General features: G+C 48.3%; 1 protein-coding gene across 1 annotated transcript in view; it reads right to left on the reverse strand.

Moving 5' to 3' along the window:
* LOC144671735 (protein phosphatase inhibitor 2-like) overlaps positions 1-17,293 on the reverse strand; it is a 115,992-nt gene that overhangs the window by 55,785 nt on the left and 42,914 nt on the right. The window contains exon 5 of the mRNA XM_078533743.1: positions 1,423-1,539. Within this exon, the coding sequence (XP_078389869.1) occupies positions 1,423-1,539 (117 nt within the window). The remainder of the gene's footprint in view (positions 1-1,422; positions 1,540-17,293) is intronic.

Raw genomic sequence — 17,293 nt, forward strand, 5'->3', positions numbered from 1 at the left:
GTCTCTCAGTCCCTCGCCCACAGGGAGATATCTGTACACTCACTGCTTTCTCTCAGCCTCTCACTCAGAGGGATTTCAGTATACTGACTGGTGTCCCTCAGTCCCTCTCACTCAGGGAGATGTCTATACATTGTCTGGTGCTCTTCATTACCTCTCTCTCTCTGGGAGATATCTGTACACTAATTGGTCTCTCTCAGTCCCATCTCTCTCAGGGTGATATCTGCACACTGACTGTTGTCTCTCAGTCTCCATCTCTCAGGGAGATATCTGTACACTGACTGGTGTCACTCAGTCCTCTCTCTCTCATGGAGATATCTGTTCACTGACTAGTGTTTCCCCGTCCCTCTCTCCCAGGAGGATATCTGCACATTGACTGGTTTCTCTCCGCTCCTATATCTCAGGCAGATATATGTATACCGACTGGTGCCTCTCACTACCTCTCTCTCAGGGAGATATCTCCACACTGACTCATGCCTCAAAGTCTCTCTCTCTCTCTCTGGGAGATATCTACACACTGTCTCATGTCCCTCGTAATCGCCTCACTCTCAGGGAGATATTTGTACACTAACTGACGTCTCTCTATCCCTCTCTATCAGGGGGATATCTGTACACTGACTGCTTTCTCTCAGTCCCTCTCTCTCAGGGATATATCTGTACACTGACTGCTTTCTCTCAGTCCCTCTCTCTCAGGGATATATCTGTACACTGACTGCTTTCTCTCAGTCCCTCTCTCTCAGGGAGATATCTGTACACTGACTGCTTTCTCTCAGTCCCTCTCTCTCAGGGAGATATCTGTACACTGACTGCTTTCTCTCAGTCCCTCTCTCTCAGGCAGATATCTGTACACTGACTGCTTTCTCTCAGTCCCTCTCTCTCAGGGAGATATCTGTACACTGACTGCTTTCTCTCAGTCCCTCCCTCTCAGGGATATATCTGTACACTGACTGCTTTCTCTCAGTCCCTCTCTCTCAGGTATATATGTGTACACTGACTGCTTTCTCTCAGTCCCTCTCAGGGATATATCTGTACACTGACTGCTTTCTCTCAGTCCCTCTCTCTCAGGGAGATGTCTGTACACTGACTGCTTTCTCTCAGTCCCTCTCTTTCAGGGGGATATCTGTCTATTTGTGTCACTCAGCCCCTCTCTCCTAGGCTGCTGTCTGGACACTGACTGCTGTCTCTCAGTCCCCCCTCTCTCTGGGTGATATCTGGACACTGACTGGTGTATCTAAATCTCCGTCTCTGCCTCGCCCTTAGCGGTCTTTCTGCACTGTTTATTCGTCCCGTAGACTTGATCGGAAGGATATCTATGTGCCGTGTTGGGGGTGCTGCAATGGCTCTCAGAGGCCCTGGAGGAAACTTTCTCACAATCTGCATAAGGAGATTTCACGGGAGATATGGTGGTGATGTAAGATTACTCACAATCAGATTCATCGCGCTCCTCTTGCTCCTCGCGAGCAAGCAGTTCTCGTGCCCGCTTTATATTTCTCCCTTCATCGTAAATCTGCTTCCTCCTCAATTCAAACTGACGTTTCTTTTCTTAGGAGAACAGAGGAAAAATGGGACATAAATTCCTGAGGGAATAAAACAGGGCAAACTGACAACTAAAATATGGGGAACACTGAACCACTTGGAACTTTATTCAAGCTATTTCCTAATTTCAGTTTGGAACAGTCCCGAGAATGGTGATACCCTCTATATCCCATCAAACACTCCCAGGACAGGTACAGCACAGAGTTAGATACAGAGTAAAGCTCCCTCTACATTGTCCCCATCAAACACTCCCAGGACAGGTACAGCACGGGGTTAGATACAGAGTAAAGCTCCCTCTAAACTGTCTCCATCAAACACTCCCAGGACAGGTACAGCACAGAGTTAGATACAGAGTAAAACTCCTTCAATATTGTCCCCGTCAAACACTCCCAGGACAGGTACAGCACGGGATTAGATACAGAGTAAAGCTCCCTCTACACTGTCCCCATCAAACACTCCCAGGACAGGTAAAACACTGGGTTAGATACAGAGTAAAGCTCCCTCTACACTGTCCCCATCAAACACTCCCGGGACGGGTACAGCACGGGGTTAGATACAGAGTAAAGCTCCCTCTACACTGTCCCCATCAAACACTCCCAGGACAGGTACAGCACGGGGTTAGATACAGAGTAAAGCTCCCTCTAAATTGTTTCCATCAAACACTCCCAGGATAGGTACAGCACAGAGTTAGATACAGAGTAAAACTCCTTCAATATTGTCCCCGTCAAACACTCCCAGGACAGGTACAGCACGGGGTTAGATACAGAGTAAAGCTCCCTCTACACTGTCCCCATCAAACACTCCCAGGACAGGGACAGCACGGGGTTAGATACAGAGTAAAGCTCACTCTACATTGTTCCCATCAAACACTCCCAGGACAGCTACAACATGGGGTTAGATACAGAGTAAAGCTCCCTCTACACTGTCCCCATCAATCACTCCCAGGACAGATATAGCACTGGGTTAGAAACAGAGTAAAGCTGACTCTACACTGTCCCCATCAAACATTCCCAACGCAGGAACAGCATTTGGTTAGATACAGACCATAAGATGTAGGAGCAAAAATAGGCCATTCAGCCCATCAAGTCTGCTCCACCATTCAATGAGGTCATGGCTGATCTGATAATCCTCAGCTCCACTTTCCTGCCTTTTCCCCATAACCCTTGATTCCCTTACTGATTAAAAATCTGTCTATCTCAGCCTTGAATATATTTTACGACCCAGCCTTTCCAGCCCTCCGTGGTACCCTCTGAGAGAAGAAACTCCTCTTCATCTCTTAAATGGGCGCCTCTTTACTCTGAGATTATGCCCTCTGGCCCTAGACTCTCCCACAAGGGGAAACAACCTCTCAGCATCTACCCTGTCAAGCCCCCTAAGAATCTTATATGTTTCAATAAGGTCGCTTCTCATTCTTCGAAACTCCAATGAGTACAGGCCCAACTTACTCAACCTCTTCTCATCAGAAAAGTGCTCCATCCCCGGGATCAACCTAGTGAACCTCCTCTGGACTGCATCCAATGCCAGTATATCTTTCCTTAGATAAGGGAACCAAAACTGTTCACGGTATTCTAGGTGTGGTCTAATTAGAGTCTTGTATAGTTTTAGCAAGATTTCCCTATTTTTACACTCCATTCCCTTTGAAATAAAGGCCAACATTCCATTTGCCTTCCCTATTACCTGCTGAACTTGTATGTTAGCTTTTTGGGATTCATGCACGAGGACTCCCAAATCCCTCTGTGCTGCAGCTTTCTTCAGTCTTTCTCCATTTGAATAACATTCAGCTCCTCTATTCTTCCTGCCAAAGTTCATAACTTCACACTTTCCCATATTATATTCTATCTGCCACATTTTTTGCTCACTCACTTAACCTGTCTATATCCCTCTGTAGACTCTTTGTGTCATCCTCACCACTTGCCTTCCCACCTATTTTTGTGTCATCCACAAACTTGGCGATCGTACATTCACTTCCCTCATCCAAGTCATTAATATATATTGTAAATAATTGTGGCCCCAGCACTGATCCCCATGGCATTCCACTAGTTACAGGTTGCCATCCTGAAAATGCCCCCCATATCCCAACTCTTTGTCATCTATTAGTTAGCCAGTCCTCTATCCATGCTGATATACTACCCCCAATACCATGGGCTCTTCTCTTATTAAGTAGCCTTATGTGTGTTACCATATCGAAAGCCTTTTGGAAATCCAAATATATTACATCTACTGGTTTCCCTTCATCTATCCTGCTTGTTACCTCCTCAAAGAATTCTAATACATTTGTCAGGCATGATTTCCCCTTCATGAAGCCATGCTGACTCTACTTGATTAGATTATGCATTTTTAAATGCTCTGCTATTACATCCTTTACAATAGACTCCAACATTTTCCCAGTGACGGATGTTAAGCTAACTGGCCTACAGTTATCTGTTTTTGTCTCCCTCCCTTTTTGAATAAGGGTGTTACATTGGCAGTTTTCCAATCCTCTGGGACTTTTCCAAGATCTAAGGACTCTTGGAAGATTACTTTCAGTGCATCCACTAACTCTGCAGCTATTTCCTTTAATATCCTGGGATGCAACCCATCAGGTCCAGGTGACTTATCGGCCTTTAGTCCCATTAGTTTCCCTAGTACTTTTTCTCTAGTGATAGTTATTGTATTTATTTCCTCTCCCCCTTTTGCCCTGTGATTATTTAGTATTTTTGGAATGCTATTAGTGTCTTCTACCGTGAAAACTGATGCAAAGTATTTATTCAACTCCTCTGCCATTTCCTGGTTCCCCATTATTATTTCCCCAGGGGCCTATATTGACTTTGGCCTCTCTCTTCCTTTTTATATATTTAAAGAAGCTCTTACTGTCTGTTTTTATATTACTTGCTAGTTTACCCTTAAAGTATTTTTTTCTCCCTCTTTTTTTAGGTCATCTGTTGGTTTTTAAAACTTTCCCAATCCTCTGGCTTACCACTAATCTTTGCCACATTGTATGTTTTTTCTTTCACTTTGATACTATCCTTAACTTCCTTGGTTAACCACGGTTGGTTTATCCCCTTCCTAGAATCCTTCTTCCTCACTGGGATATACCTTTGTTGTGAGTCATGAACTATTTTCTTAAACATCTGCCATTGTTCATCAACCGTCTTTTCTGCTAAACTCCTTTCCCAGTCCACTCCAGCCAACTCTGCCCTCATTCCTTTGTAATTACCCTTATTTAAATTTAGCGCAGTTGTTTCCTAACTAAGTTTCTCACTCTCAAACTGAATACTAAATTCTACCATGTTGTGGTCAATGTTTCCTAGGGGATCTTTTACTCTGAGATCATTTATTAAACCTGCCTCATTACACACTACCAGATCCAAAATAGCCTGATCCCTGGTTGGATCCAAAGCATATTGTTCTAGGAAACTGTCCCAAATACACTCTATGAATTCTTGTTCGTGGTTACCTCTGCTGATTTGGTTTTCCCAATCTACATGGAGATTAAAGTCACCCACGATTAATGTACTGCCTTTTTTACATGCCCCCATTATTTCCTGATTTATTCTCTGTCCTACAGTATACTAGTTGGGATCCTATAGACTACTCCCACCAGTGTCTTCTTCCCCTTGTTATTTCTTACCTGCATCCATATGGATTCTACATCATCCGATCCAAGATCATTTCTTGCTATCGTACTTATTCCATCTCGTAACAAAGCTACCCCAGCACTCTTTCCTTCCTGCTGTCCTTTCGAGAAGTCACATACCCCTGAATATTTAGTTCCCAGCTTTGATCTCCTTGTAACCATGTCTTCGTAATGGCTATAAGATCATACCCATTAACCTTAATTTGTGCCGTTAATTCATTTATTTTGTTCCGAATACTATGTGCATTTAAGTAAAGAGCCATTAATTGTGCCTTTTTACCATTTTTTTCCCCCTTTGACCCTATTTGCTGCTTTTTGTTTATGTTCGGACACTCTGTCCCTTCCTGTAACACTCCAGGTATCATTACCTAAGTAGCTGCTCTGCAATGCCACCATATCCTTTTGCTTTCTCCAGAACCCTCCCCCACTCTATTTAGTTTAAAGCCCTCTCTACAGCACTAGTTATTCGATTCGCCAGGACACTGGTCCCAGCATGGTTCAAGTGAAACCCGTCCCACTGGAACAGCTCCCTTCTACCCCAGTACTGATGCCAGTGCTCCATGAACTGAAACCCATTCCTCCCACACCAATCTTTGAGCCATGCATTTAACTCCTTGACTTCATTTACCCTATGCCAGTTTGCCTGTGGTTCAGGTAGTAATCGCAAGATTATTACCTTGGAGATTCTGCTTCTTATTTTAGCTCCTAACTGTTCAAATTCCTTCAGCAGAACCTCCTTTCTAGTCTCACCAATGTCATTTGTACAGAGTAAATTGCCCTCTACCCTGTTCCCATCATACACTAACAGGACAGGTGCAGCACGGGGTTAGATATAGAGTAAACCCCTTCTACACTGTCCCCATCAAACATTCCCAGGATAGGTACAGCACAGGGTTAGATACAGAGTAAACTCCTTCTACACTGTCCCCATTAAACGTTCTGAGGACAGGTACAGCATAGATTAGATGCAGAGTAAAGCTCCCTCTTCACTGTTCCCATCAAACATTCGAGGAAAAGGCAGAGCACAAGGTTAGATACAGAGTAAAGCTCCCTCTACACAGTCCCCATCAAGCACTCCCAGGACAGGTACAGCACGGGGTTAGATACAGAGTAAAGCTCCCTCTACACTGTCCCCAACAAACACTCCCAGCACAAGTACAGCACGGGGTTAGATACAGAGTAAATCTCCCTCTACCCTGTCCGCATCAAACACTCACAGGACAGGTACAGAATGGAGTTAGATACAGAGTAAGACTCCCTCTACACTGTCGCCATCAAACACTCCCAGGACAGATATAACACAGGCTTAGATAAAGAGTAAAGATCGCTCTACCTGACCCCATTAAACAGTCCAAGGACAGGTAAAGCATGGGTTTAGATACAGAAGAAAGCTCCCACTACACTATCACCATTAAACTCTCTCAGGACAGTTGCAGCGCGGAGTAAGGTACAGAGTAAACTGTTTCTACACTGTCCCCATTAAAAATTCTGAGGACAGGTACAGGATGGGGTTAGATACAGAATAAAGCTCCCTCTGCACAGTCTCAATCAAAAATTCTCAAGAAAAGTACAGCACGGGTTAGATGCAGAGTAAAGCTCCCTCTACACTGTCCCCATCAAACACTCGAGGGAATGGCAGGGCACAAGGTTAGATACAGTGTAAATCTCACTCGACACTGTCCCCATCAAACACTCCCAGGGCAGGTACATCACAGGGTTAGATACTGAGTAAAGCTCCCTCCACAGTGTCCCCATCAAAAACTCCCAGGACAGGTATAGCACAGGCTTAGATACAGAGTAAAGCTCCTTCTACACGGCCTCTTTCAAACAATCCTAGGACATGTTCTTCACAGGGTTAGATACAGTGAAAAGCTCCCTTGGCACAGTCCCCATCAAAAACTCCAAAGGAAGGACCAGCATGGGGTTAGATTCAGAATAAAGCTCCCTCTACACTTGCCACCAAACACTCCCAGGACAGGTACAGCATGCGGTGAGATACAGAATCAAGCTCCCTCTACACTGTTCCCATCAAACACACAGGACAGGAACAGTACGGAGCTAGATAAAGACTAAAGCTCCCTGTACACTTTCTCTAGCAAATACTGCCAGGACAAGTACAGCATGGATTTAGATACAGAGTAAAGTTCTCTCTACACTGTCACCATTAAACACTCCAAGGACAGTTCCAGTACAGGGTCAGATAGAGAATAAAGCTTCCTCGACACTGTCCCCAGCAAATACTCCCAGGACAGGATAGCATGGGGTTAGACACAGAATAAATCTCCATGTACACTGTCGTCATCAAACATTAGCAGGGTAAGAACAGCACAGGGTTCGATACAGAGTAAAGCTCCCATTACACTGACCCCATCAAAACCTCCCAGGACAGGTACAGCACGGGGTTAGATACAGAGTAAAGCTCCCTCTACACTGTCCCCAGCAATACACAAGTGTGTACAGCATCCAAGGTAGACCTACACTTGCCCTAGAATTAGTACAAAATCCGTTTAGATACAGAGTAAAGCTCCCTCTACCCTGTCCCCATCAAACATTCCCAGGGCAGGTACAGCATGGATTTAGATACAGAGTAAAGTTCTCTCTACACTGTCACCATTAAACACTCCAAGGACAGTTCCAGTACAGGGTCAGATAGAGAATAAAGCTTCCTCGACACTGTCCCCAGCAAATACTCCCAGGACAGGATAGCATGGGGTTAGACACAGAATAAATCTCCATGTACACTGTCGTCATCAAACATTAGCAGGGTAAGAACAGCACAGGGTTCGATACAGAGTAAAGCTCCCATTACACTGACCCCATCAAAACCTCCCAGGACAGGTACAGCACGGGGTTAGATACAGAGTAAAGCTCCCTCTACACTGTCCCCAGCAATACACAAGTGTGTACAGCATCCAAGGTAGACCTACACTTGCCCTAGAATTAGTACAAAATCCGTTTAGATACAGAGTAAAGCTCCCTCTACCCTGTCCCCATCAAACATTCCCAGGGCAGGTACAGCACGGGGTTAGATACAGAGTAAAGTTCCCTCTACACTCTCCACATTAATCACTCCCAGGACAGGTATATAATGGTGTTAGATACAGAGTAATGCACCCTCTACACTGTCCCCACCAAACACTCCCAGGACAGGTGTTAGATACAAAGTTGAGCTCCCTCTACACTGTCTCCATCAAGCACTCTCACAGAAGGTACAGTACGGGGTTAGATAATGACTTAAGCTCCCGTGGCACTGTCCCCACCAAACACTCCCAGGACAGGTATAGCACAGGCTTAAATACAGAGTAAAGCTTCTTCAACACTCCCTACCAAACACCCCCAAGGCAGGTACAGCACAGGGTTACATACAGAGTAAAGCTCCCTCTACATTGTCTTAATCGAACACTACTAGGACAGATGCAGCATGGGGTTAGATAAAGACTAAATCTCCCTGTACACTTTCACCGTCAAAGATTCGCAGGACAGATACAGCACGGGGTGAGATACAGATTAATGCTCCCTCTACACTGTCTCAACAAACTCTCCCAGAGCAGGTACAGCACAGGGTTAGACACAGAGTAAATCTCCCTCTACACCGTACCCATCAAACATTCCCAGGGCAGGTAGAGCACAGGGTTAGCTACAGAGTAAAGCTCTCTCTACACTGTCCCTATCTAACACCGCTACGGCAGGTACTGTACGGGTTTGGATACAGGCTAAAGCTGCCTCTACACAATCCCCATCAAACACTCCCAAGGCAGGTACAAAATCGGGTTTGATAAAGAGTAAAGCTCCCTCTACCCTTTCCCCATCAAATACTCCCAGGTTAGGTACAGCACAGGGTTAGATACGGAGTAAAGCTCCATCTACACTGTCCTTATCAAACAGTCCCAGGACAGGTACAGCACAGGGTTAGATACAGAATAAAGCTGCCTCCACGCTGTCACATCAAACCCTCCCATGACAGGTACAGTATGGTGTTAGATACAGAGCAAAGCTGCCTCTACACTGTCCCCATCAAACATTCCCTGGATAGGTACAGCACCAGGTTAGTTACAGAGTAAAACTCCCTCCCCATTAAATATTCCGAGGGCAGGTACAGAACAGGGTTAGATACAGAGTAAAGCTCCCTCTTCCCTGTCCCCAGCAAACACTCCCAGGACAGATACGGCACGGGGTTAGATATAGAGTAAAGCTCCCTCTACACCGTCCCCATCAAACACTCCCAGGACAGGTACAGCACAGGGTTAGATACAGAGTAAAGCTCCCTCTACACTGTCTCCATCAAACACTCCCAGGACAGGTACAGCACGGGGTTAGATATAGAGTAAAGCTCCCTCTACACTGTCTCCATCAAACACTCCTAGGACAGGTACAGCACGGGGTTAGATACAGAGTAAAGCTCCCTCTACACTGTCTCCATCAAACACTCCTAGGACAGGTACAGCACGGGGTTAGATACAGAGTGAAGATCCCTCTATACAGTCCCCATCAAACACTCCCAAGGAGGTACAGCACAGGGTTAGATACAGGGCAAAACTGCGTCTACTCAGTCCCCATCAAACACCCTCAGGGTAGCTATAGCACAGGGTTAGATACAGAATAAAGCTCTCTCTAGTGTCCCATCAAGCACTCCCACAACAGGTACTGTACAGGGTTACATACCGACTAAATCTGCCTCTACACTGTCCCCATCAAACACTACCAAGGCAAGGACAGCACGGGGTTAGGAACAGAGTAAAGCTCCCTGCACATTGTCCCGATCAAATACTCCCAAGGCAGGTACAGAACGGGGTTAGATGCTGAATTAAGCTGCCTCTATGCTGTCCCATCAAACACTCGCAGGACAGGTACAGCACTCTGTTAAAAACAGGCTAAATCTCCCTGCACACTCTCCCCATCAAACACTCCCAGGACAGGTACAACACGGGGTTAGATACAGAATAGATCTCTCTCTACACTGCCCCCATCAGATACTCCCAGGTTAAGTACAGCACCGGGCTAGATACAGAGTAAAATTCCCTCTACATTGTCCCCATCAAACACTCCCAAGACAGGTACAGCACGGGGTTAGATACAGAGCAAAGCTCCCTCTACACTGTCGCCATCAAACACTCCCAGGACAGGTACAGCACGGGGTTAGATACAGAGTAAATCTCCCTCTACACTGTCCCCATCAAACACTCCCCGCCTCGCTGTCTTTAATTGGATCATTTGATACAGATGGAGGGTGGCTCCATTGAAGTCGGGATTTGATGGGTATGAGGGCAGGGAAATGTTTTGTTGTTTTGTTGCTACCCATGGTCTGTACTGCTTAGACATCATTACATAGCATTGTAGAATTTACCAAGAAGCGTTTATTAACATTACTGAACTCTATACATATTTACAGTAGAGGGTGCATGTATGGAATGGATTCCACAGCATGTCCCTACATGTTGCTGCCGAATTCTACACTGCTGACCTAAGCTCTAGGTCAGGTGCCTTCTTACATCATCGGTGGGCAGTACTGTACTCACTCAGTCTCAGGCTAACCCTTAATCACTGGATCCTTCTACTACACCTCCCTCAAGTCTTTACCCCCAGATACCTACTGACAATAGTTACTTAGTTTGATTCAAGTCTTGTGTTGTCTTAAGGCTTGTTTATTTAACTTCAGTGTTGCAACTATAACTATTCTACCTCTAAACTGCTTTGTGATTAGCATTATAACACTAACAGGATACATTACCAGAGTTCACACTACCCCATCTCCCCCTTCAAGTCTTTGAAATCAGTGTTCAAGAACAGTAGTCATGAGATCTTGTACCCCCATCAAGTCTCATTTACCATCAGGTTGGAGAGTGTAGGGTCGGAGTGACTGTTGATCTTGGTGGTGGATTGGTTGGTGCTGGGTACCAGCGTGGCTTCGTGCACTATTTCCACTGTCAAGTGTTGGAGCATGCCTGCTCGGCCAGGTTGCTGCGGCAGTGGGCTGGCACTGTGAGCGGTGCTCGTTTCTTTCTGGGAGGATGGGAGTGGTATCCATCCGGCTGCCTGCCACATCCCTTCTCTTCTTCTTCCTCTGCCTTTTCCAGCGTTTTCAAGCCTTCTGGGGTTGAAGGGGAGCCGTCCGGTGGATGGCAGGAGAATGTAGAGTGGCTCACCTTTGATGAGTGGTGTTTGCGTAGGCTGCTACCTGGTTCCAGTGGACTCTGTGGTTTCATCACACTGGTTGGTATTTGCTGAGTGAGGTTTTTTTCAGAGCAGGAATTAATTGCTGGTGTCCTTTTCTTGATTTCTTCAGTCTTTTTACAGAGGATGTGGATTTTGATCTCCAGCTGCCACCATGTTTTGTTGGGTTGTCACTACCCGTGGTGTGCATTGCTTAGACATCATTAAACAGTCTTGTAGAAATCACAAAGAAGCCTTTATTAACATTTACAGTAGAGCGTACAGGTATAGAGAGGACTTCCTGGCATGTCCTTCCTGTTGCTACCTAGCTCCAGGCCAGCTGCCACCTTACATCACTGGTGGGCGGTACTGCACTCGGTCCCACATTAACCCTTAATGTACCGGATCCTTCTACTACAGGGGAGGCTATCGATAACTGAATGGATGTTGGGGGTCCTGAAGGGTGGGGGGAGGTGCATGGTGTAGGCTGAAGCCTTACAATAGTGGAAGTCAGACGCCTCAGGGATGGGAGATTGGAGTTCAGAATCAGTGCTTGAATAGAGGCCTCATGTTGGGGGGTTAGGGGTGGAGTGGGTAGTGGGTGGTGGTAGGGTGGGGCGGGGCGTTGGGAGGTGTAGGGGTGGGGAGTTAGGGGGGTGGGGTGGGCGGTGTGGGCGTGGGGGGTTAGGGGGTGGGGTGGGCGCTGGGTGGTGGGGTGGGTGGTGAGGTGGGCGGTGGGCAGTGGGGGGTGGGGTGGGCAGTGGGTGGTGCTTGTGGGAGGATCAAGGCCTGTGGGGGAGGGGAGATGGGAGGCCTCGGGAGAGGCCTCGTGGTGGGGTGGAAGTGGAGGGCTGGGGGAATGTGAGGGGCCTGGAGTTGGGACTGAAGACCTTTGGAAGAAGTTCAGTAGGGATTATCCAATCACAAAGGCTGCATAGACAGGTAGCTGGGTCCAGGAGGTATGTGTGAATGCACCTACCCCTCCTGTCTTCGCCTTGAGGAAGCTGCCACACAACCTGGCACTCAGGAATCACATACTGATAGTCATTAAAATGTAAAACCTGCATGTCAATGAGCTGCATGTCTCATTATCATCTGCAAATGATGACCCAGCTCCTGGGATCAGATTGGTCACTGCCTCACCTTCTACCTTCAGCTAAAGCTGGAAATGAACAGTTTTGGGCGGGGAAACATATTTTTGAAACTTTAATGTGCAGCCCCTACCCGTCTCCCCACAAACTGCTCGAACACCAGATTCAAACCCACCGGTTTTTATAATTTAAAATTTTGGCCAATGATTTAGGTCAATGACCTTTTAGTAAATGTTTCACTAGGAATAAGCTGGACGGGGTAAGGTGGGGAGGCAGGGTGTGGAAAAAGACACAGGGATGGTCTCTGATAGGGTGGAAGGTGTGAGAGACGAAACAGCTGAGCGGATGTGTCATTGACCTGAACTGTTACCTTCTGTTTGTCTTTACAGATGCTCTCTGACCTCAAGATCCACAGTGTCTTGGCTTTTGCATAAATTGGACTTGTACATTCCCTCGAGTAGAGAAGATTAAAGGGTTGATCTAATCGAGGCGTTTAAGATGATTAAAGGATTCGAGAGGATCGATCGAGAGAAACTATTTGCTCTGGTGGTGGGGAGGGGAGTCCAAATCAAGAAATTAGGTAAATAAAATAATAATATAAGAATAAAATTCAAGCCGGGACGTTCAGGGTAATGTCAGGAAGCAAAAGGGGAGTGGAAATCTGGAACTCTCTCCCCCCAAAAAGCTCTCAAGGCTGGAGTGTGGGGGTTAATTGAAAATGTCAGAACTGAGATTGAACAAATTTTCTTGGATTACATAGGATATACAGCACAGAAGCAGGCCATTTGGCCCATCTGCTCCGTGCTGGTGTTTCTGCTTCACACGAGCCTCCTCCCACCCCCTATCATCACCCCCTATCCTTTTTCCCTCCTGTGTTTACCCAGTTTCCCTCTTAAATCTATTGATACTATTCACCTCGACCGCTCCCCGTGGGAGCGAGTTCCACATTCTCCCCATTCTCTGGGTAAGGGAATTTCTCCTGAATTACTCGGTAACTATCTTATATTGATGGCCCTGAGTTCTGCTCTTCCCCACAAGCGGAAACATTCTCTCTGTATCTACTCAATCAAAACCTTTCAGAATTGTAAAGACCTCGATTAGGCCCCCCTCAGCCCCTGTTTTTAAGAGAAATGAGGCCCAGCCTGTCAATCCTTTCCTGATCTGTACTCCCACATATTCCTGGGATCATCCTTGTAAATCCTCTCTGCACCCTCCCCAGTGCCTCTATATCCGTTTTATAATATGGGGTTGAATTTTCCCATGTGAGATTGCTTGTGTGATTGTCGTGCAGGGGGCGGGCCCCGCACATCCATGAGTAAAGTGACGGGCGGTGATGTCGGGCGAGCGTCCTGACATCAGCATGTGCCATTGCGATATTTTGCTGGGCGGGCGCGCAATGAAGTCCGACTCGCGCCTGCCATTAATTAACCGACCACTTAAGGCCCTTAAGCGTTCAATCGACGCCGATTTTTCAGCACCCGTGCAATCTTCGGGTTGGTGCACGGGTGCAACGGGCCGGCGGGTAGGACACATTTGTATAAACCTCATCCACGGGCGGGATAAGAGGGCTCACTGGGGTCACGCGTGTGCACAGTCAAGTGTTTATTTTTGAAAGTTTTACAAACGTGCCTGTGTGATCTGCAGTACTTCAGAACGCATGCCAGCTGCTTTTTCTGGACTTCTATGCCTCCGGCTCCTTCCAGGGGTCGGTGGGTGATCCTTGTGGAATCTCCCAATCAGCTGTGCACATTTGTGTCAAGCAGGTTACGGATGCTCTGTTCAGATGGGCATTGACCTTTATCCACTACCATTGGGACCAGGCAAGCCAGACAGAGCGAGCCAGAGGCTTCGCAGCCATTGCTGTCTTCCCCCGCATCCAGGGTGCTATAGACTGTACACATGTGGCCATCAAGGTGCCAGCAGGTGAGCCCAGTGCCTTCACCAACAGGAAGGGCTTCCACTCCATGAACGTGTGGATAGTGTGTGATCAGAGGATGCAGATTCTACAAGTCTGTGCAAGGTAACCAGGCAGCTCCTATGACACCTACATCCTCAGACACTCCCAGGTGCCGGGGCTCTTCAATGCTCCAGCCCAGCTGGATGGATGGCTGCTGGGTCACAAGGGCTATCCCCTCAGAAGGTGGCTCATGAGGCCTCTCCACCATCCAAGAACAGAAGCTGAGCAGCGGTACAATAGGAGCCAGGCCTCCACAAGTGCTGTGGTGCAGAGAACCACTGGTCTTCTCAAGATGCGCTTCTGATGCCTGGACCACTCAGGGGGCGCACTCCAATACCCCCTAGATTGTGTGTCACTGATAGTGGTTGCATGCTGCGCTCTCCACAATCTGGCACTGGAAAGATGGGAAGCAGTGGATGATGAAGACGTCGATGCAGTAGCTGTGGCTGCACACGATGAGTCCAGCAGTGAGTCCAAGGATGAGCACGCACAGGGAAATGCTGAAGGGGTAGATGCTGACCTAGGCATACTCCAGGGAGGCAGGGACACCCAGGAGGCTTTAATCCAATGATCCTTCGGATGGCACATCACATATGGTCCACCAGGACAAGCCTGGGCTGTTGCCTCAATACTCGACACCTAAATGCAAAATCTGCCAGGCTAACAGGTTAATAAAGCTGAATGTCCAACAAAGCACTCATTACAGTTTTGGAAACCATCCACCTGCAGAGAAAAAGAGGCACCCTTAGCCATGGTGACATATCTGAATTTAATGTGTCAAACAAAGCAGCTTATTACAAAAAAAAGGCTAGAGTGTTACAAATCAAATAAAATCATAAGGGCCTCATCTTGGGCCAACAAAAAACCACCAGTGATAAACCCGTGGTGTGCCTAAGGTGCCTTATGCTTTCGTTTCTGGGTGCCACATCTTGGTGCTGCCCCATCGCTGGGACTGGCATCTGAGACAGCCTGCTGACTCTGCTGTCCTGTTGGCCTTGATGACCTTGGCGGTCGTCCTCTGGCCTGTGGAGCCTGTGCTGGCCCCACCTGGGAGGGAGCTGTCAGTTCCATAGCTGGCATCTCCCCAGTCGTCACAGCCTCACCAGATGATACAGTCACTGGGAGAGGAGCAGAGAAACTGCCACCCTCATCTGCAGCGCCCTGAGAGGAGCCCGCAGAGAACAGACAGCTGCTGTGCCGACTTGAGGTTGCTCGGGCCTCCCTGCTCACCGTGGATGGATGGGCACCATGACGACCAAGCCAAGCATAGCCTCATGTATCTCCCCCAGATGCTCCCACACACCTGGCCGCATTTCCTGCAACTGCTGTATCGCGGACGACTCCAGAGGCCCATTATCAGGCACCGACTGAGCATGTGCCTGGTCCCCTGCAGTCCTCCGACTGCTGGCGCCATGGGCGCTCTCTGTCTCTGCCAGCTCCTCCAGCGACTGTGAATTGCCTTCACCGCTGTGCCGCAGGGCACTAGCCAATGTTCTATTCCCACTGAGGTGCTAGTATCTGCGCTGGTGCCTGCCTCACAGAAATGGTGTGACGCTGGTGAGACTTCAAGCCCCTTAGGTGTGAGAGGGGGCCTCTGCTGCTCCTCCTCCTGGCCCTGCTCTGATGATGCTGAAAGGAAGAACAAGGACAGTGGATCACTTGGCGTGGAGACAATGACAAAGTCTACCCCTGTCGCCCAGACCATTGTGTGCTCATCCTTCCATAACCAATGGCCAAGCCATGTTGCAAAATTAGATCATTTAACGTTCAGCAGTGCTATAGTTGTTGGGAGAACAATGCTGACGTCACTGCTGGGCATAAATACCTGGCTGTGGCACCCCAGCCTCACTGGCACCAGTGGACCTTGGCACATGGCACCTCTTCAGATCCAGGGCCTCCTGCTCGAAGTGGCTAAGAATGGTGATCTGTGCCTGGCTGCCGCCAGTCCTCACACGCTCTGCCACATTATGAGCATTCTTCTCCTGAAAATGAGAGACGAGCATTGATTAGTGGAAATTGCACATGTACTCTGTTCGCACATGGCCCACCCCAACCAGAGTGGGACATATCAGGGCTCCTGTGCCCCCTCACCCCACTGCTGCCAAACACTCACACAAAGATGCTTGGCCTGCTCCCCACCCCCCACCTTGGACACATGCTGCCTACATTATACATGGTATATCCTTCCATAGCAAGGAGGCGCAAGCACGTGGAGCGCAGAGGGCAGCAGATGGTTTGTTGCCAAGCCACCTTGAAGCTCCCCTCCCACCATCTCATCACCCTGACATGTCCTAGAGTTCTCACACAGCATCTAGGTGCAGCTCCTCCAAGTTGCCCCCACACCAGTCATGTGGCACTCAGTGTAACACACGCAGCGGGGGCAAAACACATCTCCTCATCACCTCTCAGGCTGACCTCAGCATAGGCAGTATCTGCTTGCCCACCCAGCAAAGGACAAATGCCATCAATGATGCAATGTAGTCACCACACTCGGAATTGGGGAGGTGGGTGGTTGCGGGGGGGGTGCTAAGCCTACCTACTGGGTTAAATGCCCAATGCCAACATGGTACTCACCCTGCCAGAGCGCAACAAGTCATTGAAGTGCTTGCAACACTGGATCCAGGTGCGCCACATCACGTCGCGGGAGCTCACCACCTTCACCACCTTCTCCCAGGCACATTTTGCCCTGTGGGGGGGCCTCCTCCTCCCACACTGGGGGACCAGCACCTCCCCCCAGGCTGCCACCTCCTCAAGGAGGGCAGCAAGGCAGTCACCCAATAAATGAAGAGCACACTGACCCCCCTACCCTAACCTCTGGTCTGGCATGTCCAACTGCCCTACCCTCCGGCTGGCATGTCCCACTGCCCTACCCTCCGGCTGGCATGTCCCACTGCCCTACCCTCCGGCTGGCATGTCCCACTGCCCTACCCTCCGGCTGGCATGTCC

The sequence above is a fragment of the Cetorhinus maximus genome, chromosome 34 (assembly GCF_964194155.1).
Source record: "Cetorhinus maximus chromosome 34, sCetMax3.hap1.1, whole genome shotgun sequence".
Taxonomy (NCBI): Eukaryota; Metazoa; Chordata; class Chondrichthyes; order Lamniformes; family Cetorhinidae; genus Cetorhinus; species Cetorhinus maximus.